This window comes from Notamacropus eugenii, chromosome 1 (assembly GCF_028372415.1).
Source record: "Notamacropus eugenii isolate mMacEug1 chromosome 1, mMacEug1.pri_v2, whole genome shotgun sequence".
Classification (NCBI taxonomy): Eukaryota; Metazoa; Chordata; class Mammalia; order Diprotodontia; family Macropodidae; genus Notamacropus; species Notamacropus eugenii.
This window is the reverse complement of record NC_092872.1, coordinates 249,573,390-249,594,824: the sequence shown is the minus strand read 5'-3', so window position 1 is coordinate 249,594,824 and position 21,435 is coordinate 249,573,390. Positions and strand designations below refer to the sequence as shown.

Genomic DNA, 21,435 nt, shown 5'->3' with positions numbered 1-21,435 from the left:
GTTTGATGACCTAGAGAGCATTTCCATACAGTATCAATGAATAGAGTTTTGGTCAACCAGGAATCCCCAAAGGATTTCTTTTTTCTGTCTGCTTTTCCTTTTTTTAAAAATAATTATACTTTCAATATTTGATTTTTAAAATATTGACTTCCTAATTCTCTCCCTTTCTTCAATCCTTCCCCCATCCGTTGAGAAGGGGAACAACATGATGCCATCTATATATTTGAAGTCATGGAAAACGTACCCTAAAGTATTTCAGTATGAGTCTTTCAAAATGGGACACTCTTGAGAGGACAAAATTTCTCTCAGAACCTGTGGTTGATGATGCAGGTGACCAGTTCTGGTGCCATGATTCCGTGCATCATAATAGCATCCCTGGAGACTTAGGACACTGAAACTACAGAAAGGATCACCCATCTTCTGCCATCTTTATTCTCATTTGACCCCTGCCCCGTAACAAATCATGTTCCCCCTGCCCAGCATGGTCAGGGAGCCCATATTCCTGGCTGAGCTGAGAGTGGCCAGATTCCCTTGGCGCCAGGGCACAGGAGAACTTCAGCCCCATCCACCAAGAGCAGTTGAAGAGCTGACCCCATCTTTGGTTGGTCCTGCTGAGGTATGTGACCCATGGGAGGGAGAAGTATGATGTCTGTAGGAAGGTGGAAGGAGAGGGGCAGCTAGGTGGCGCAGTGAATAGAGCCCTGACCCTGGAGTCAGGAGGACCTGAGTTCAAGTATGACCTCAGATGCTTGACAGACTAGCTATGTGACCTTGGGCAAGTCACTTAACCCCAATTGCCTTGCCTTCCCCCCCCTCCAAAAAAAAAAAAAAAAAGGACTCAAACTACGGATAGAAGGACTTCGAGAGGATCTCAGACTTCTGAAAGGGAGCCTCCGTAGGTGCCTGCACCAAGAGTCCAAGGTTTTATAAATGATGAGATGGGATCTCTGTCCTTCAAAAACTTCTTGGTTCAGAATGCCTATAAGGCAGTGAATAAGAGAGGAGGGAAAAAGGAAGGATGGGAGGGAGGGAGGACTTTATTATTAAGTTCTTACTTTGTACCAGGAAACTCACACTCTAAACCGAGAGGAAAACATACGAGGACTTGGTTTCATGGCTGATGGCAAGGCCCAGAAACCTCAAGAATTGGTTTTAGGAAAAGGGCAACCAATTCAGAGCTGCATCTCATGGGTCCTGGAAAGAACCTGAGTGCTTGGCCTGGAGTAATTCTGACTTCATCACATGATGCGTCCTTCCTGCTCTCTGCCTGGCATCTAAGGAGGAGGAGTTTTCCTTCTGGAGTCCAACATGTCTGTCTCCTGTAGGCAGGAGCATAGAGCCAGGACCTAATTTGGATTGGGACTTTCCTCCACCAAACTTCAAAAATGGTGCTGGTGGTTTGCACCCTGGAGATCTTTGAACTGAAATGTCACTGTGCTGGGGTGGGGTCCAGATTAGGGGTTACTGTGAGGATAGGGAAGGTACAGAGATCAAAGGCCAGGCAGCTCTAAGAGGGGACGAGGGACGGGATCAACTTCTACAAGTAAAGAGTAGCTAGCTAACTCTTAAGTCTTCCCAACTCCAGCTCAAGTCACTGAAATTGCAGGATCCATTAGTCAGATCAGAAGGCTTTTTCATGTCTGCTAATTCTTTCTTTGGCCTTTTGAAGCAGGTGTCTGAGGAGCAGGACATGTGCTCTCTCAGCCAACCCTCAAGAACTACAGAAACTGAAAGGTATGTAGTTCCTAACCTTAGAGTTGGTGGCTAGACAGCCATGCATGATGCCACATCACTGGGGAGAGTTTCTGAGAAGCAAGTCAGAGAGATTTCCAGGGTCTGTGACTGACAGAATCTCAAAAATTGGAAGAATGTCTGAAGCTTTCTTGTCCAATTCATGCCAGAATATGAATCCTTTCTGCTGTATTCCTGATATATGGTCATCCAGACTTTACTTAAAGACCTGGGAAGTGGAAGGGGAAGGCAGAGCTAATAGAAGGAAGGGCAAATTGGGAGAGGTGGCAGTCAAAAGCAACATACCTTTGAGGATGGACAGGGTGAAAGAAGAGAGAGAATAGGGGGAAATAGGATAGAAGGAAATGATAATCATAACTGAAAAAAATTTTTCAGTAAGTATCTCTGATAAAGGCCTCAGTTTGCATATATATAGAGAAATGAGTCAAAAAAAATAAGAGCCATCCTCCAGTTGATAAATGATCAAAGGATATGAATAGGGAATTTTCCAAGTAATCAAAGCTATCTGTAGTCATATAAAGTGCTCTAAATCATTGTTGATTAGAGAAATGCAAATTAAAACAACTCTGAGGTATGTCACCTCACACCTATCAGATTGGCCAATATGACAAAAGGAAAAGGACAAATGTTAGAAGGTATGTGGGGACATTGAGACACTAATGTACTGTTGGTGATATTGTGAACTGATTCAACCATTCTGGAGAGTAATTTGAAACTATGCCCAAAGGGCTATAAAACCATGCAAACCCTTTCACCCAGCAATACCACTACTAGGCGATACCCCAAAGAGATAAAAAAAAAAGGACAAAAATATTCATAGCAACTCTTTTTTATGGTGGCAAAAAATTGGAAATTGAGGGGATGCCCATCAATTGGGGAACAGCTGAAAATAAGAAATACTATTGTATGATAAAAAATGATTAGCAGATTCTTAGCAATACAACAATCTAAGATAACATCTCTGATGGACTTATGATGGAAAATGCTATCCACCCCCAGAGAAAGAACTGATGGTGTCTGAACACAGATTGAACCATACTTTTTAAAAATTTATTTATTTTTCTTGAATTTTTTTTCCTGCCTATGTTTTCCATCACAACATGACTTTTATGGATATGTTTTGCATGACTACACGTGCATAACTTAAATTGAACTGCTTGCCTTCTCAATGAGGGGAGGTGAGGAAGAGGAAGGGAGTGAATTTAGAATTCAAAGTTTTAAAAACTAATGTTAAAATTGTTTTTACATGTAACTGAGGAAAAATAAAATTCTAAATAAAAGCAAAAAAATTGATGAGCAGGATGCTCGTCAACCTGGGTTTCCATGAACTGATGCAAAGTGAAGTGAGCAGAACCAGGAGAATATTGTACACAGTAATAGCAACATTGTATCATGAGTAGCTATGAATGATTTAGCTATTTTCAGCAATATAATGATCCAAGACAATTCTTAAGGATTTATAAGAAATGCTATCCATCTCCAGAGAAAGAACTGATAGAGTCAAAATACAGATTTTTTTAAAAGCTTTATTGTCTTGAGGTTTTTTTTTTTTGTTCTATGTTTTCTTTCACAACATGAATAATATGGAAATATGTTTTGAATGACTGCACATGTGTAACCTAGGTCAAATTGCTTGTCTTCTCAGTAAGAGGGGAGGGGAGAAAGAGAGGGAGAGAGAATTTGGAGCTCAAAGTTTTATAAATAAACATTAAAAATTATTTTTACATGTAATTTGGGGGAGTAAAATATTAAGTAAAAAAAAAAAAAGAATGGTTGAAAAAATAAATAAATGAAGACCTCCAGTGAGAGAAGGCCCCTTTCACTTTTGGACAACTTTAATTGTCAAGAATTTTCTCCTTACACAGAGCCTAACTCTGCCTCTCTTAACTTTAATCCATTCCTCCTAGTTCTGCCCTCTAGCGCCGAGCAAAGGGCTGAGATTAAAGCTAAACTCATAGGAAGATTGCTTTCCTCCTTTCTTAATCCTGTACAAGAGTACTTTCATCTACTGTCCAATAGCCAGGCTCCTGGATGCCTTCTTGGGTTAGTTTGGCCTTGTTCGCTGCCAGAAAACCTATACAACTCCCCAGTTCATTTGTTCACTTTCTTGAGAAATGAATATTTCTTGAATGGCCAAAACTGGATGCATGACCAGTGTTATCCAGCCAACTACTGAATCAGTAACTTATTTGAGCTGGAGTTTTCCATTTTTAATGTTTGGGACAGAATACACTCAGTTTTTAATTGGAGGCCCATTTCCTCACAGCCTTCTCCTCCAAGCCCCAATTTATTTATACCTGGTGATTCTTACAGTCAGTTAAGTGATACCTGACTCTCTGGGAGGGGCCTGTGATTAGTTTCAAGTATCTGGACCATTGGCATGTGGTGCAGGTTCCATTGAAGATGAAGGAAAGTCTGATAGTGGTGAGTCTTCTGCCCAATCCCCAAATGGGTTTGGTGGGGCCCAAGTGAGACAACCTCTTTACCTCTCCAAGGGAGTCCTTAGGATTGATTGGACACTGTAATGGGAAGTTGGCCTCATCATCACCCTCAAGGTGTCTGTATTGAATTTGCAGTTTCATGACTGTTCCTCCGGCAGAGCCCTTCAGCCAAGAGGACCAGCAGGAGAAGTTGCACTTTGTCCGGGAGGCGCTGGAAGTAAGTTCCAAAGAGCTGGAAAATATGCCTAAGAGAATGGAGGCCTCAAGGAAGGAAGTGACTCACCCACCTGAGGTCAGCTAGTGGTGGTAGAACCAGGATGAGAACCAAGAGAGATTATTGGGAGGAGGCCTGAGAGAGGAGGAGTAAGAGTTGACCTCTGTGGAGCACCTAGAGTGTTACCAAGAATTTTACCCATACTGTCTTGGTCCTTACCCTCACCATCATCTGGGTGAGCATTGCTCCCATTGTACAGTTGGAGAAACCAAAAGCTAGATGCCTTGTCCAGGGTCACACCGCTAGTTAGCAGCAGAGCCTATATCTGCATCACCCCCAAGCAAATCAATAAAAACTGAAAAAATGTACCAAACCACAAAGTCCTCAAGGGAGCGTTGGGGCCTTCTAGTTACCACTGCTTTAGAGAAAGCACAACATGGTAGAAGGAAGACCCAGCTTCCTAGTCCTACCCCTGAGACATCCTGACTGTGGCGCCCTAGACAAGTCATTTCCCTTCTCAGCTGAGTAAGCGGCAGAGCAGGTGCTGACCCTCATTGGGAGAGAAATGTCTCACCTGAGTTCCCCACACAGACAAAATTGGATTTTTTAAAAAGAGAGTTTTTATGATGGTGATTGCTCATAATTATATGATACTTTAAGGTTCAAATCAGCCCCCCACAGCTCTTCTTGTGGCCTTCCACAGAATGGAACAGGCAAAAGTGATCAGGAAACCCTTTGCTTGGGGCATTTCATTCGAAAGCAAATGTGTTCAAAGCGCCATTATAACATGCTGGAGATATGGACAAACGAATATAAAATGATTTTGTATCTTTCTTGATATCTCTTGTTATATTATTTTCATTTCCAAATATATCTCTGCCCTGCCCTACCTGGAGCGCCATCAATTATAAAGTTTGTCTTTTAAGAGGAGAAAAAAGCGGTTCAGTAAAATTAACCAATATATCAACCCGTTTGGATTGTCTATACAATGTTCCACATCCACAGTCTCTGCAAAGAAGGGAGGGAGGCACCTCTTCTCTTCTCAGAGACAGCTGGTAGCATGCTGGGCTTGGAGTCCAGAAGACCAGAGTCCAAATCCATCCCCAGACGCTTTATTAGCTGTGTGATCTTGGGCAACTCACTTAATCTCTGCCTGCCTCAGTTTCTTCAACTGCAAAATAAAGAGAATGATATCTACCTGGCAAGGTTGTTGGGAGGATCAAAAGATAATATTTCTAAAAATGCTTCCCACAGCGTTTGGCATAGAGTAGGTGCTACATAAATGTGCATTATTCCCTTCTCCTTTGCCCCATTTTTCAGGAACAAGCTTGGTTGTTATAATTTCAGAGTATTAAGTTTGAGGTGTTTTGTTCTTTTAATTTACCTTGTGACAGTCGTAACATAAAGCATTTTCTAAAGAGAGTGCTGGTACCCGGAGGGAGTCAGGAAATGTCTTGTACAGGAGGCTGCACATGAACTGTGCTTTGAAAGAAGCTAGTGACTCTCCAAGGCTTTATTCCAGAAATAGAGGGAGCCCTTGTGCACAGGAGGACAACACGCACAACCTGCGTGATGAGCCGCTGGCAGGCCAGTTGGACTGGAACAGAACATGTGTAAATGGTTTTGTGGCAGGAAATGACTTTCTAGAAGGCTCCCCACCAATCTCCTATTCTACCCCCCAACTCCCCTTGGGTTAGTGTCAAATTTATCTTCTATCTGTGTATACTTTTGTATGTAGCCACATAGACACATATCTTTTTCCTCTGTGTTGTAACTTTCTTGTCTTTATATATACCCAGTGTCTGGCACATAGTAGGTGCTTAATGAATATACATGGTAATCAATTGAAGCAAGTGCTGTAGAAATTGCTGTGATTGAGAAAGAATTGGATACTTTTGTTTATTATGATGCCTGAGTTTCCATCAAAAATATTAAAAAATTGGATAGGAAGAGAAAGAAGGCTAATCCTGGCTTTTCTATTATGCTAGTAGGGAGATGGGCAGTCACAGGGTGAGGAGTATGTCCTAAAATGCAAACTAACCCCAACAGGGCAGTTCCATATGTGATTTTTAATTCTTGCAGGTTCTTTTGATGAGAGAATCCACTAGGACCTACCTTATAGACACTGGAAAGTGCCTGCTACAGAAGCTAATTCTGCTGGATGGACAGGTAATGGGGAGGAGTGGGAGATGTCCAGAGGGCTACCTAGTCCTGTTTCTTGGCCTCTTGTGGGGAGAGACTCCTTTGAAATTCTCTGCAGCCTCATCATGGCAGGCAGGTGACCCTGGCTTCTTAAAGGCTGTACCAGTCAAGGCTCAAGCATCCTCTTGCCCATGGCAAGGCAACAGTGATTCTTTGTAACTCAGGGCAGAAAACAGGCCTTAGCCACATGTGGACTGTTAATTTAGGGCATAATTTCCCACCCCTTTTTTTTAAAAGACAAGGGCTTCTGCGTGGAAGGTAGGTGAGCCCCTTTCCTAGTTTTCTTGCAAATAGAGTGGGCAGAGCTCCCCAAAGATTAAGGGGAAAAGGATGGATTAACAGGAGTAACTCTAGAGTCCTCCACTTGGGCTCACAATACCAGGTTCCCAGGGACAAGGTGGCAGGGCTGTGATTATGTGGCTGTTCATCTGAAAAGATGGGGAGCAGGGGTGGGGGTGGGGCCTGCTCACTGTGAGTCACAACATGACCAGGCAGCTAAGACAGCTGTGATCTAGGGGGCATGAGGAGGGCACAGTGTCCAGCAACAGCAGGGATGATGATGGCTGTTGCCCTCAGCTCTGGTCAGCTCACACCTAGACATGAAGACCTGGAAGAACTGTAAAACAGTCCCCTCTAAGCCCAGCTCCTTCACGTGACTAAACTTGGGCTCCTTTCACCTGCTCTGGGTGCTCTCCAGCTTACCAAGTTGGTCTTCCTTAAAGTGTCGTGCTTGGAATTAAGCCAATACCTTGTGGTCCACTCAGTCTGGTGGATAGTTTTTAGACACACCACCCCCAGTCTTGTACATGGGAAGCTGATTTTTTAATCCTTTGTAAGATTTTACAGTTATTTTTATTGAATATCATCCTAAGAGATTCAGCCCAGTGCTCTGAAAGTTTCTATTAGTGAAAAGCATAATTTTCTTCCTCTTTTTCAGAAACCCTTCCATTTCACTATGATTTATGATGCTTTGGTGGCATCCCTCAACCAGCCCTCCTTTTGGGAGAAGGTCACCAAGGAGCTTCACACAGTTGGGGTGAGTCAGAAGCCCTCTAGTGGCATGGGAGCCCCTGCTTCATTTCTGCAGAAATGTGGGCTTTGTATGGAACAAGTCACCTGCTCAGAGAGAGTCTGCAATGTTTGCCATTGAATGTGTACAGGTGAGGCTGCCCAGTGGAAGGAGTGATTCGGGAGGCCTGAGTTCAGTCTTGGTTCTGATGCTTAGGAACTGTGTGACCTTAGACAACTCATTAGACCTTTCTAATCTCAAGTTCCTCATCTGTAAAATGGGGGCATCTACATTGGTACCCCCTGCCTCTCAGGGTCACTGCCAAGAAAGTACTTCACAAACCTAAAAGCCCTCTAGATTCTGCCCAACAGACATGAAGTGGCTACTGGGCACCAAGCTCTAGGCTGGGTAACCAGCACCCCAAGGTGAGCACAAAGCAGGCCCAGCCTTTAGGAATCATTGCTGCTGCCACCGTGTCTATCCCCTGTCTGAAGGACTGGTCCTCAGCCCCTGAGTCTTGCTCCAATTCTCCTGGGGATTCCCTCCAGCCATGCCCAACATGTCCCATCCAAGGCTTGCGCAGGGTCACACAGCCAGTAGAATATCTCATAGGCAGAATAATTTTGGCTAAGTTAACATTGATAGACGGCTTAAAAACTACATTTTACTCACCACCACTGCAAAAAGCAGGGGAGGGGTGTGTGCAGAGGCCACTTTGCCTTCCTCTGCTTCCTGAGATGCTATGACCAGACACTTGGCTCCTGGTAACGAACCCCTTGGCACTCAGCAAGAGTCTTCCTCAGAAGGAAGATCCAGCTATTGTCAGGATCCCAAAGCCTTTCCAGCTGGGTTGGGCTGCCATGGCTTATGCTAGACTGAAAAAGACTTGGAGATCAGTCATCAACAGGCAAAATGAGTGTCTGCTGGCATGACTTGTGGAGGCTTAGCTTTAGCCTGCTCCCTACTGTGCAAGGATGTAGATGTAGATGCTGGTTTGTCTGTGCCTGGGTGTATATATGTGTGTATTGTGTGTATACATGTGTGTACGGTTATATGTGTGTTTGTCTGTATGTGTGTATGTAAATATGTATATCCTAGATGTAGGGAATAGAGAGTCAGGGAGGCCCGAGTTCAAGGTCTGTATTTGTAATACTTTGGCTAAGTGACCCTAGGCAGATCATTGAACACCTCAGTGTCACCAAGTGATTTCTAAGCTTACAAACTTTGGGACGGTTGCTACTCATGGGGGGAAGAAGTTTCCTCGCGAAGAGTTCCCTGTACTAATGAGATCCTAGAACAAAACTGGGCCAAAATGACTCATTGTCAAGGCCTAATTGCTGTGGGCTGCCCGAGTCATCTTACCTTTCCCAGGTCAGCTGAATAAATGTATTGAGAGAAGAGACTTTCCAGAGTCAAACAAGGGTTAGGCTTTATGCAGGATCTTGGTTACATGTCCGTATGCAGGCGAGTTCTTCCCCAGGAAAAAGGAACCCCCCTCCTCTTTAAGGAGCAAGGATCACATAGAGAGAGGACGGGGTGGAAGAGGGGAGGGACCCCTCTCAGGCTTTCCTGCCCCCACTTAAGCTCTCCCAGCCACATAGTCCGCACATGGATACCGTGCATGCTCTCAGCCCCTTAGCTAATTAATAAAAAGGTGTGCTCAGACCACGGACCAGTCTCAAGGGTGGGATGCTCTCCCCAGCAAGTTTCCACTAAGAAGAGGTGGAGAAACAAGAAAGCTCAAGTCTCACTCCTTAATTCCCAGCTGTTCCCTGGGGGGCCTCATGAGAGCTCGCAATCAAGAAGCCCTCATTTTTACCTGCCTGAAACCATTCATGTGAGAACTGAGCTTACACCCCAACAATTCATAAGTCATTCATAAGAATGTTTATTAATCCCCTCCTAGGTGCCTGGAACAGTGCTAAGCACTGGGGATACAAGTACAAGGGACATTGCAATCCTTCCTTTCTCTCTCCCCTTGCCCTTCTCATACATGCACACACACACACACACACACACGTGCATGTATATGTAATATAAAGAATATTTATGTGTGTGTGTGTATTATAAAGAATATGACTATTCCATAAACCCTGTGGAGAGTTAGCATGGAGTCACAGACAGAGAGAGCTAGGCTCAGAAAGACTGAGTTCTGGTCCTTGCTTGGACACTTCTGGCTCTGTGACCCTGGCCAAGTCTCTTGGGCTCTCACTGCTGTGGATAAGTCTCAGACTGCAGAGATAGGACAGCATCATCAGAGAGAGTTTCCTCACCTGGGACTTCTCCATACTATTAACATCATTGGCCTGCCCTTATTCTGCAGGGGAGCCAATGAAGGGAGAAGAAGGTCATGGGCCTGCAGGTTTTAGAACTGAGAGGAGTCCAAAGGTGGCTACACAATTCCCTCATTGTCTTGAGCCCCCATGGTAAGGTGGCCTAGGGTCACACAGGCAGTAAATTGCAGAGCCAGGAGTCACCCCTAGTCTTCCGGTTTCCAATCCTCTGATTTTTCCTCAAACCTTGCCCAAAATTAAGCAGTTCAACCAAGGGACAGGCCAGAGGAAAACTGGTGAGCTGCTGAGTGACTCCCAAGGGACCATCTATCCCTTTGGGCACCAGCTGCTCTGGGGGCCATGATGCTGAAGCCAGGCAGAGCCTGGGCCCAACAAGAGTAGAATTCACTTTTGGCAAAGCTTGCATTGAAGTTGTGCCAACTGCTGGGGCGGGGGGGGCCCAAGCAGCTTCTCCAAGGGGGGCTGCTTGGTGTTTGAGCAGTGGGGACCCCAAAGATCATACTGCTCTCTGCAGCTTTCCCAGCTGAGGCCCAGGGGGCTCGCTCCAGCTCGTGTCATTAGTGAAGGCATGCTCTGCCGACTCACAGGTGCCTTGAGCGGACAGGTAAGAAGATGCAGAGAGCGGGTCCCAAGGGGAATGTGAACTCCCCAAGGGCAGGCCCTCTTGGGCATTGTCTCTATGTCCAGCACCCAATGCCTGGCACATGGGGGGGCCTTGATAAACATTGATGACCCCAGGGTCCCTCTGAGAGGCCTGGGAGCCACTGGCTGTACCTCAGCTGGTCTGCTGAGACTTAGTCTTTGCCTAAGCATTGACCCTATGGGGAGCCAACATAGACCAACCAGATGTAGAAAATCAGCCCCAGAGAGGCAGGGGAATACAGGGAGGGCAGAGAAGGCCATCGGGGTCACCCTGAAGGGAGCAGGCCTGACAGTTCCCAGGGATCTTCCTCAGAAACCCCTAACACTTTTTTTGGGACGCAGGCAGGGGGACACCTTTACTGGATCCTTTGCTGTTGCTGCTTTAGATGGTTTTCTGATTTTTTTAAAGTCATTTCTGGAATCTCCCTCCAACCCAGGTATTGAATACTATTGTCAGTCAGTCACCTAGCAAGTGGCACCACTGTGTGCCAGGCACAGTGCTAAGCCCTGGGCTTACAAAGAAAGGCAAAGACCAGTCCCTGGTCCCATGATCCTAGGGTCTGATGGTACCATGTACAAACAAGATTTATATAGGATAGAGTCGGGGTAGGCCCTGAGGGAAGGCACTGAGATTCGGGAGAGCAGGGCTTCTGAGGGGAGACCATTCCAAACACAGGATGACCCAGAGATAATGCCCAGAGCTGTGGGCCCTCCTGAGGGGGTACTGGGGGAAGCAGGGACCTCAGGCCTGGGGCTCTGGTCACCCCATCCCACTCCTGACCTCTACTGAACCTGCAGATCTTTCCTTGTGAAATTCTACATCCATGCCACTGTTTATTGGAAGCCACGAGCAGACTGGCTGATGCCTGGCCCTGGCTTCCCTCTGTGATTCTTCCCTGCGAAGCAGAGCTGATCTTTTTTCTTTTCATTCAAGCCCAGCAACTTCAATGAAGCCTATGATAGCCTGATTGCCTTCATCCAGCAGCCATCCAACTGGGACATCCTGGCCCAGGAGTTAAGAGGACTAGGTGTGAGTGGGGGCCCTAGGATCCTCAGCTAAACTGGAGGGATGGGGGGAGTGGTCAGCACTTCCTGGGGCACGGGACTGTGGCGGGGGCAGGATATGTACGGACCAAAGCTCTCCCCTATTCCCTCCTCTGATCTACGGCAAAGGCAGCTTCAATAATAAGGAGCCTGAGTCTTGACTGACTGATTCACCACTGAACTGGCTTAAAAGCCAAATGGTTCCTACTTAAGGCATTAGGAGCACTTCTTGTGGGAGTAGGGGAGGGAATGTTGCCTAGGAAGAGCCAGGTGCCATTCCCTCTGTTGTCACAAAGGAGTGAATCTCCAGACGAAGAGGCAGAGCTGGAGCAAGCCCAGTGGCTGTTCATCTTGCCACCATTTTTTCTCCCCTCCAGTATCTCAAAAAAAAAAAAAACCTTCTCTTCCAAGAAAGGTTTGAGGTGCCACACAGGGTGCTTTACAAATGCCCAGACATTGTCTGGAGGGCAGTCCAGACTGGTGAACTAAGATGGTTCCCCTGAGTTGTAGATAGCCCTTCCTTGGAAATAGGAGTGACCAATCTCAGCCTAACTCAGGCCACAAGATTGACTGCCATTGCCTAGTTTCCTCTGGGACCAAGGATAGCTGAGCCTGAACTCCTTCGCCAACTAAACCTTCCCATCCCCTTCTTCCTGATTTCCCATCCTACTGGATTAGAACACTGCACATGGTCATCTAAGGTAACTGACATGGGAGCCTGACCCAAGGGGGAGAGGAGATGCCCAAGGTGCAGCCCTGTCTTTGAGGCTCTCAGTCCCATGCTGGTGTACCCTAGTGCCAGTCTGGCTAATGCCTGGCCTCCTCCATTGGTCTTAGCTCCTGTTCAGAATGAGATTTCAGGCAGAGGCTGGTTGAGCACCTTATGCCTGGTTCCCCTGGAAAAGATGGAGCCATGATTCTGTCCCACGAATAGTAGATGTTGGCTGAGTGCCCAGGATGACGGTTGCCTCCCTCCCCTTGCCAGATCCCACATACCAACTTCTATGATGTGCTGCTTGGCTTCATTGCCCCCAGGCTCTTTAATGATGCCGAATGCATCCCTGGGAATTTGAGGAGTGTCCTGAGGAATGACCAGATTGCCAGGCCTTTGAAGAAAGTGGTAAGTGCACTCTGAGCATGGCCAGGGGTGTGGGGAGGGAGAAGATGCCCACTTTTTGGTTCCCTTTCTTTCCACTGACAACAGATGGTTTACAGGGCAGGCAGATGTATCCCCCTCCCCACCCCTCTCCCAAGGCTCCCTCAGTTCCTGAATTAGCTTTACTCTGTTGTTGTCCCCCCACATACTTTTCACATCCAATTAGTCCAAATCCTGATATTTTTTCCTTTTAACTTTTTTCATTTTATTTTTCAGTGAACATCTATTTTCTCTCCCTCCTATCTCACTCCTATCTGACTTAGAGAAAGAAAAGAAAAACAAAATTCTCATAAAAATATGCATAGTCAAAAAATACCAGATTGCTACATTTGGCCAGGTCCAAAATGTGTCTCTACCTTCCCAAGATTTCTTCCTGTCCATTCCTTTCTGCTCCTGATAGCACCCCTCCAGTCCAGGCTTTCAGGACAGCCTGACTGGTACAGAGGAAGGTACAGGAGAGAGAGCTGGGATGGAGGCAGAGGTGCTGGCTTGGATTCCCACATCTGTCACACACAACTGTGGGACCTCAGTGCCCAAGGCGAGGAGAGAATCCTCTGACCTGCCTTTAATCCAGGGAATCCTTCCTTAGCCTCCCATCCCGGCAGCCAGTCAGCCACTGGGAACCAAGCTCCAGCTCAGGGGCCCTGGACCCTCTGTTCAGATCCCACTCAACCTGCCTGGGCAGTTTCTTCATCTGTCAAATAAAAAAATTGCATCAAGTGGCTTCCATGGTTCCTTGGAGCTCTGGGCCTGTGTACTTGTGATCTGATGCAGAGCATGTGCCAGATTCTTCCTCCTCAAGGCAGTTTTTACCCCAGACTCCCATGTCCCAGAAATTTCCAAGAGAATTACCCACCTGGGTTCCACAAGCACCAGCTCCCTGCTCACCATCCTCCGTGGGATGCTCTGCCCTCACTGCTCCAGCCTCTCCTACTTCCACCCTCCATTCTCCACTCACAGAAATTGCGCACATCTTTCAGGTCCCAAGACCACTGACCACTCTGATCACTCTGTTCCACAAGAGTTCATTAAATACCTACTTTGTCTTAGGTACTGCATTAGGCACTGGGGTTTGTAATGTTAATGGGATTTATGTTAATGAAAATTAAAGATTTTCCCTGCCCATTAATCCACTTCTTCTGAGGAGGAACTTGTTTAAAGGGAAAGTTTGTTTAAGAGGAAGTTTGCTAAGAAGGCTTTCACATCTTTTGGTAAGAAGGCACTGGAGCACTTGGTAACTTGGTAACTTGAAGTTAGCATTTGGCTTTGGGACTCACTCTTGAGAAGAATGTTTGTGTGATATGGCCAGATGAGACTCTGGGTAGCCATTAAGGAGCCCCCCCCCCCCCCCCATGTTGGTGTTTCTCTCTCTGGTAACCATGTATGTAATGGTCAGACAGTTGGATCTGTCTGTTGATCTATAATGTATGTATTGCTTATGGTCAGACATTTAGAAGCCCTGTCTGTTGGTCTTTATGCTATTTCCTCTGTTTGTTATTTCTGCTTGTAATTTCTGTTTGTATTTTCTCTGAAGTTCAGGGTGCTGACCTTTTCCCTTGAATTAAGTGTATGATATATGTGTTTGGCTAAAGTAAGATGGCTGACCCCTTATAAGTTGCTTTCCTTTAAGAAAGGCAGATTCCTGCCCTGTACTAGCAGGGCATGCTAGGGTGCTTGGTGTTACAGGGCTACAAAAATAAAAGTGAAAACAACCTCTGACCTCCAGAAACTTACATCTATCTATCAGACAAACCTCAGTTTCCTCTTGTGTTCTCAAATAAAACTGGACTGGCCTAGGGGATGTAAGCATTCTTGGGAAAGCCTCCAGACACTCTTGGATAATTACCGGGATCCAATGGCCTCAATAACTTTGGGTGAGCTGCCACTTAAGGGGCAACTGGCCTAAAGACTGAGTGCAGAGCTTCTTTCTCAACACTTCAGGGAGTGAAGGGAAGGGAGGAGGAAAAGAGGAGAGACCAAACTGAATTAACTGGGCTGGGAAATCCTGAAGATCTTGGACTGGGTGGCAGCTGCTTGGCAGCTTGAGCTGCCTGACCTGTAGGTTTCAAAAACCAAAACATGCTTCTGGATTAGCCTGGCCGCTCTTACTGACAGCCTTATGACAAAAAAAAGCTCTGACAAGGTGCTGGAAAGGCATCATTTGTCAGGATAAGCATTCAAAGGTCCTCTTCCTCCTCCAGGAAGCAAGCCTTCCTCTCTCTAGCTGGCAGATAGCAGCCCACCCTGAACACCAGCTGGCTCCCAGGCTGTCCCTGGGCCTGGCCTTAGGACAAGGACACATGGAGATCACAAATGATGCTACTTCAGCCTTCCTATGGACCAATCTGTTGGATAACCTTGAATAAATTATGTGAAACAAAAAAAAAGTATCAATCAGGACATTTGAGGTTTGGGTCAGATCCCTCTGACATCAACTGACCAAACATTTCTCTGTGTGAGCCCGGCTTCAGTAGCCCCACTCACAGGGGGACTGACACCTGCAGAGGCTGTCACTGCACCTTTCCCCAGGATGTTTTATCTCAGTGAGGAGGGCGAGGCTGAGAAGGGGACGTTATGCGTCTATACAAAATACAGCGTTACTCTTCCAGGATGACAGAAATAACCCTTTGGCCCTCCCTGGCCGTCAGCTGGCCTTCTTTAGAGCCTGGTGGTTTGCTTCCCAGGGATCCTGCTATCTGATACTCCCCTAGTCCAGAAGCCCCCCAGCTCCCATGATCAGGAAACACAGCTCTGGCCTCCTTGGGGTTGGGGCCACACGGCCCAGGCTCTCTATATGTAGCTAAAGGCTTTTTCTAAAACTCTTCCCACAGAGTGTCCTGGTTCACTGCTGGGCCCAGACGAGAGAAAAAAGAGCCACCATGCTGGTAAGAGCTGTGTAAAAGATCCCCATCCTGGGGAGGGGGAACAGAATGGCCCAGGATCCTAATGAGGGTCCCATCTATGAACTCAGAGACCTGCTCCCTCCTGAAAATGACCCTCAGAATGCAGCTGCAGAATCATTGTCTCTGTTGTCCAGTCTTACTCAGGGCATCTTCCCCATCTGCCTGAGTGATTAGAGAAGGTGGAACTGCTAGTTAATGGCCAGGTGTTTGACTTAATTTAACTAGAAGGAGGGGGAAAAGGACAGGAAAAGAGACCTGGATTTTGGAGTCCAAGTCCTGTCACCAGACCTTTCACGGTCTTAGTTTCCTCATTTGTAAAATGAAAGCTTGGGATGGCTGACCTTTTAAAAGCACCTTTAAGTTCTAGAACTCTGATGCTTTCCCTATGGCATGTGATTCCTCTTCCTCTCTCCTCCCTTCCTTGGTGCAGATTGAGAAGAATCAATGGGGGAAGGGCCCTGTTAAAATATAAGACTAAGTTCCTGCGGGACTCTGGGCCAGTCAGTTCTCTCCTTATCTGTACAACGAGGCCGGCAGACCATTTGCTTTCCTCTCACATTCTGTGAGTCTATGATACTAAGATAATGTTTTTCCTTTTCTGGGAAACAGCTCGAATGGATCATCCCAGGAGTGACCCCACTGTTTAAACCTGCGGGGCTGCTTCCTAGACCAGAGCTCCCTAGAAGCTTGGCCTAGGCTGGGCTGGACTGGACTGGACTCACAGCCAGAAGTGATATAGTCAGGAGTTTCCCCACTCTGGGGGAAGCAGAGCTTACAGAAAAGTTTTAGCTAGCTGGGACTATGTTCTTTCTTAGACAGTCTAAGGACCCAACGCGGCCAGGAAGGATTGAGCACCATGGACAAGGTCAGTTTAGGGCTGATTGGGCCAGGTGAGGTCCCCAACAAAACTAGGCACAGGGTGAGGCAGAGATAAGTTGCCTCAGCCAGGGCTATGGTGTGACTGGACTTTTGACTCTGTGGTCAGAGTGGCTGGGGAGGCCTTTGCCAGTTGTTGCTCCAACAGCTGCCCTCTGCCATTTTCTAAGCTTCAGGACTTAGAGGCCCCTCTGAGATCTCTGTCCACTTTTCATGGTCCCTTCCATGGGCATCTTTGAACTGATGGGAGAGCTCTTTATCACTGCACACATCATTCAGGGGTTGGCAGGAGCATTAGTCACGGGGACTCAGCATCAGATCAGAATGTCAGAAATAGAAGGAAGTGGAGAGATGATGTCATCTAGCCCCTCATTTTACAGAGAAAGCTGAAAACCCAGAGAGGTGCAACGTATTTAGGCTAACACAGGGAGTGAGGGGCAGAATCAGGACTTAAACCCAGGTTGTCCAGCTCTCAGCCAAGAGCCCCTTGTCGCTGTATCACAAGGGAAACTGCCCATCATGTCATCACAGACGGCAAGAGCCTGTGGGCAGAAGGCTGGTACCAGAAGCATGGTCAGCCCTGGGGAAGAGTCTGAGCCACTCATGGAAGGCATCCCCTCTCCCCCAAACTGAACTGCTGCTCTATTTTACTGCAGCAGCCCAATGGTTTTCTCTACCACTTGTACGAAGTGCTAGACTGCGTCTCTCCGGAGCTGATGTGGGCAGCTGTTGGGCCAGAGGGCAAGCAGAAGAGGTTTTATTATTCCCTGAAGGTAGGAACCCTGTCTGGCTTAGGCTGTGAAAACCCAGATGCTTCCTGGATTGGGGTGGGGGGCTGGCTGAGGAAGAGAGGGCAGAGAGGAGGTCCTCACAGGGATGTGAAAAATGGGTGCTTTGCACCAGCCTTTCCTTGGCTTGCTTATACTTGTACCCCCAGCGCTTGGCACAATGCCTGGCACAGAGTGAGCCCTTGATAAATGCTGTTGCCTTGTTGACCTAAGGAGTCCTCCAGTAGTAGATCTGGGCTTTCTGGGAGACCCTCAAGACTGACCTGGCCAGTCATTTAACCTCTTCTTCAGTTTCCTCAAATGTAAACCTCACAGTATTGTTAAAGGGATCAAATGAGACAGTATTTGCAAAGTACTTTGCCAGCTTTAGTCAGTATAGAAATGTTGGCTCTTGCTATTTTTATTGTCACATGCTCCTCTCTTCCATGTTACCCTCTGCATAGTTTGCTAGACTTGCACAACTAACCAGGGCCCCTTCCAAATGAGATGTTAGTAGATTGCTTAGCACAGTACTGAGCATACAACTGGTGCCTAATAAATGCTTGCTCCCTTTTCTTCTCTTCCTTCCCCTTCTTTCCTCCCCTCCCTTCCTCTCCTTCTTCATCTCATATAACTGAACACCTTCTTTGCACCAGGGACTGTGCTGGTACCAAGGATATGAAGACAAAACAAAAAATGGTACCTGCTCTTAAGGAGTTTACATTTTACTGGAGGGTGGGGGGTCCTTATGGTGTTACTGTTCAATCGTTATCAGTCACGTCTGACTCTTGTGACCCCATTTGGGGTTTCCTTGGCAGAGATACTGGAGAGGTTTACCATTTCCTTTTCCAGCTCATTTTACAGATGAGTGAACTGAGGCAAACAGGGTAAAGTGACTTGCCCAGGATCACAAAGCTAGGAAGTGTCAGAGGCCAGATTTGAACTCACAAAATGAGTCTTCCTGACTCCAGACCTGGCGCTCTGTCCACTGCACTCTCTAGCTGCCCTGATATACATATACATGCACATATATATATATATATATATATATATATATATATATATATACCCCAGTTATATGCACATATGTGTGTATGTGTATATGGATACATTATAACTGGAGGAGGGAGAGGTCACTAAATCAGGCAGGGAGGCCCATCTCCATTTAGAGGAAGTGGCCCCTGAGCTGAGCCTTGAAGGATGAACTCAGGCAGGCTGGAGGAATTAGGGATACAGCTCAAGGAGTCCTGGGAGTTATCTCTAAGTAACTGAAGGGTCGTCTTGCAGGAGAGAGATCAGACATCTTCTACCTGGTCTTGGGGGGGGGGGGGCAAGAACTAGGAACAGTAAGTGTAAGTTCCAGACACACAAATTTAGTTTTTACGAAAGGAAAATCTTGGGGCACTTGGGGTGCTGCCCATGTGGAAAGGATGGAGCCCTGCTGGCCTTGTTGGGAAGCACATTCTCACTGGCCTCTGAGCTCCCAGTTTCTCAGTGATGCTCTCAATCCCAGGGCCTTGCTGCACCCTGACTGAGTAACGAAGCATCTCCATGGCTGCCTTCCTCAGGAATATCCCAGCCCAGCAAATGGGGGAGGCAGCCAGCATCTGAAACCCTGGGCCTGTGCCCTCATTGCCAGGCTAGCACCCATCTTGTCATTGCAGGAGCAAGTGTCTTCCTTCTCCAAAGCCCTGCTGACCCTGGCAGAGGCCTACTACCCGATGAGCAAGCTGCTGGCCCAGCAGGTGCAGGAGGATCTCATGAAGAGATCTGAGGCTCTGCTGACTCATTCCTGACCTTGGGCTGGGGAGAGGTGCAGGGTGGGTGTGGAGGGGACAAGGAGCTGGATCTGGGGAAAGTGCAGGGCCGGCCCCTCTGCAAACTAAAGAATTCTACGAAGGTACGGCTTTGATGTTTTCTGTTTGGCTTGGGGGAGGTGGGGAGAGCATCCCACCAAGGTCTAGATAGATAAACAAGAGCCCCCAGGCTGCCCAGGGTGGGGGGCGACCCAGGTAAGGGGTGGAAGCCCTCCTTCTCCAGTGTCAGACACAGGGATGCTCTGGAGTGTGCAGCCCAGAGTGTGTGGGCCTGCAGCCAGGCAGAGTTTCCTACGTGGGCTCTGAGTCTCATTTGCCTCCTCTTTAAAATGGGTATAACAGGGATCAAATCATGGGGACTATGAAGCTCTTTAAAAATTTAGAGAAGTACATGACACTCTGATGTCCTGCAGAGGACTATATGCATGGTAGACATTACCAAGTAGAGTTTTTATCATTTATTCATATTGTCAGTCCCTCACAGGGTGGTGAGGAGAGTTCTGTGTAAACTTTGCTTCACTCTACATGGGAAGCTGATCATAGTTCCATGCCCACATCACACCCTCTAAGGGCCAGCCTCCACTCTCTGGAACCTGAGCCGAAGTCGCTCATACCCACACAGCCTCAGCAAATGGAAGAGCAACTGAGTGACAGGGGCATAAAAGTAGACAGGAAGCGACTCTGCCCTTTGAGAATCAGGCTAGCATATACTCTGAAGAGCCCTTTCAAGGACAGAAGTCTGCTGCCCAAAGGGGAAAGAAAGCACTGGAATTGGAGTCATTGGCTCATGGAACTGGGGTTGGGGAGGACAGTGGGTCTCACTTTATAGCTGAGGAAACTGAGGGGAAATGAATTGCCCAAGGTCACATAAGTAGTAAGGGAAAGAGACAGGATTTGAACCCAGGCCCTCTGGTTCCACATACATCTTTCCATGACTCCAAGTGATTTTTCTTGGGATAAGGTGGTTTACTCCCCTTACTCAGGAATAGCCTAGCTGCCCTTTCAAACCAGAAAAGGTTAAGGGAATGTCTGATCTGATCCTGGGGCTGTGAGCAGGTCATTACTCTTTCCAAGTTTCAGTTTCCTTGTCTGATGAAATAGATGGACATATCTGATGAAAATGCATCATTTGGAAAGACTGAAGTCCCCATTGGGGTTGTCATGCTGATGATGGGGCAGCCCGTGTGTCACTTTTTCTAGGGCTATTAAAGGACAAGGAAGAAAGAGGCCCCTTTAACCCTGTAGAGTCCCACTGATGCTGCTTCCCGCCCTCTTCATGCGAGGAGCAGGTGGAGATGGAAAGGACAAAGCCTTCACCCTAACAGCCTTGCAGCCCAGGCATCCCGACCACCCACCAAACCCTGCGGTCATCCAGAGATGATGTTCTTCCAGTCGCCATCCTCACAGGCAGACGAAAGCTTCCTTAGCGGGGATTGGATTTTTTTTTCTGAGAGTGTAATTTCAACTTTACATGCTGGGCATGAGTCATGCAGATAAGATTCTGAAATGAATCTGGAAGTCATAGACTGAAGCAGCATCGCCCATACCAATCCGCCCACCATGGGAAAGTTTTTGGAAGTAAAAGCTTTAGAAGCTCTTCTCATGATAAACAACTTGGAAAGACTTAAGAACTCAAAGCAGTGACCAGTCAGGACTCCAGAGGACCAGTGACGGTGCTACTCACCTCTTGGCAGGGCAGAGGTGGACTAGGCAGGCAGAACAAGACATGTGGTTTATTATCCATATCAGTACTTGTTAATTGAGAAAGTGACTAAACGAAGCCCTAAAGAGAAGCAGAGACAATGCCCTCCAGTTCAGAGCTTATTAGCTGGGCACAAGGTGAAGCTTTGTTCTCCCCTCGCTTTGGCGATTCACTGCTGAGTAATCCACGAGAACCCAGGAATGGATGCTCATGTTAGGCTGGACATGCCAAAGGGGTGACCACTGGGATGGGGACACACAGAGGGCAGCCAGGGAAAAGAGGACCAACCTTAGACTCAGACTTGAATTCAAATTCTGTGCCAGACACTTACCATGTCACCTTAGGCAAGTCACCAACTCTCAGGGGATGACAGTAGCACTTACCTCACCAGGTTGTTTTGAAAATGAGTTAATATTTGTAAAGCATTTTGCAAACCTTAAAACTCTGTTATTATTGTGATTACTGATGTGGGGGAGAGGGAGAGGAAGTGGTAGGAATGTGAGGCCCTGCCTGCTGTCAGCTCCATCACTGCCCTGCCCCCTCACCTGGAGATGATGGCTAGGGGTTGTGTCCTCTGCTCCCTTCGAAATAGTCATGACAAAAAGAGTAATGAAAA

General features: G+C 47.1%; 1 protein-coding gene across 3 annotated transcripts; it reads left to right on the top strand.

Annotated features, from left to right (window-relative positions):
• The first annotated feature begins 363 nt into the window (after nt 1-363).
• LOC140517349 (mitoguardin 1-like) lies at nt 364-19,203 on the top strand. Of its 3 annotated transcripts, none has more exons than XM_072628524.1 (11): nt 364-616; nt 1,673-1,734; nt 4,329-4,410; nt 6,490-6,576; nt 7,547-7,645; nt 10,427-10,516; nt 11,489-11,584; nt 12,584-12,718; nt 15,586-15,639; nt 17,190-17,306; nt 18,965-19,203. In XM_072628524.1, exons 1-11 carry the CDS (start codon nt 464-466, stop codon nt 19,094-19,096), a joined length of 1,107 nt encoding a protein of 368 aa, XP_072484625.1. In that variant the 5' UTR covers nt 364-463; the 3' UTR covers nt 19,097-19,203. The 3 variants fall into 3 exon arrangements, with proteins under 3 accessions (XP_072484625.1, XP_072484624.1, XP_072484626.1); XM_072628523.1 differs by having other exon boundaries at nt 380-616; nt 1,670-1,734; XM_072628525.1 differs by lacking the exon at nt 10,427-10,516 and having other exon boundaries at nt 380-616; nt 1,670-1,734.
• Nucleotides 19,204-21,435: the final 2,232 nt, after the last annotated feature.

Bases quoted from the DNA above. Each gene is read 5' to 3' on its own strand.
- LOC140517349 (XM_072628523.1), top strand. From the start codon at position 464: ATGTTCCCCCTGCCCAGCATGGTCAGGGAGCCCATATTCCTGGCTGAG. The intron at 7,646-10,426 runs GTGAGTCAGAAG...TGCTCTCTGCAG, and splicing joins AGGAGCTTCACACAGTTGGG to CTTTCCCAGCTGAGGCCCAG. The intron at 12,719-15,585 runs GTAAGTGCACTC...CTCTTCCCACAG, and splicing joins CCAGGCCTTTGAAGAAAGTG to AGTGTCCTGGTTCACTGCTG.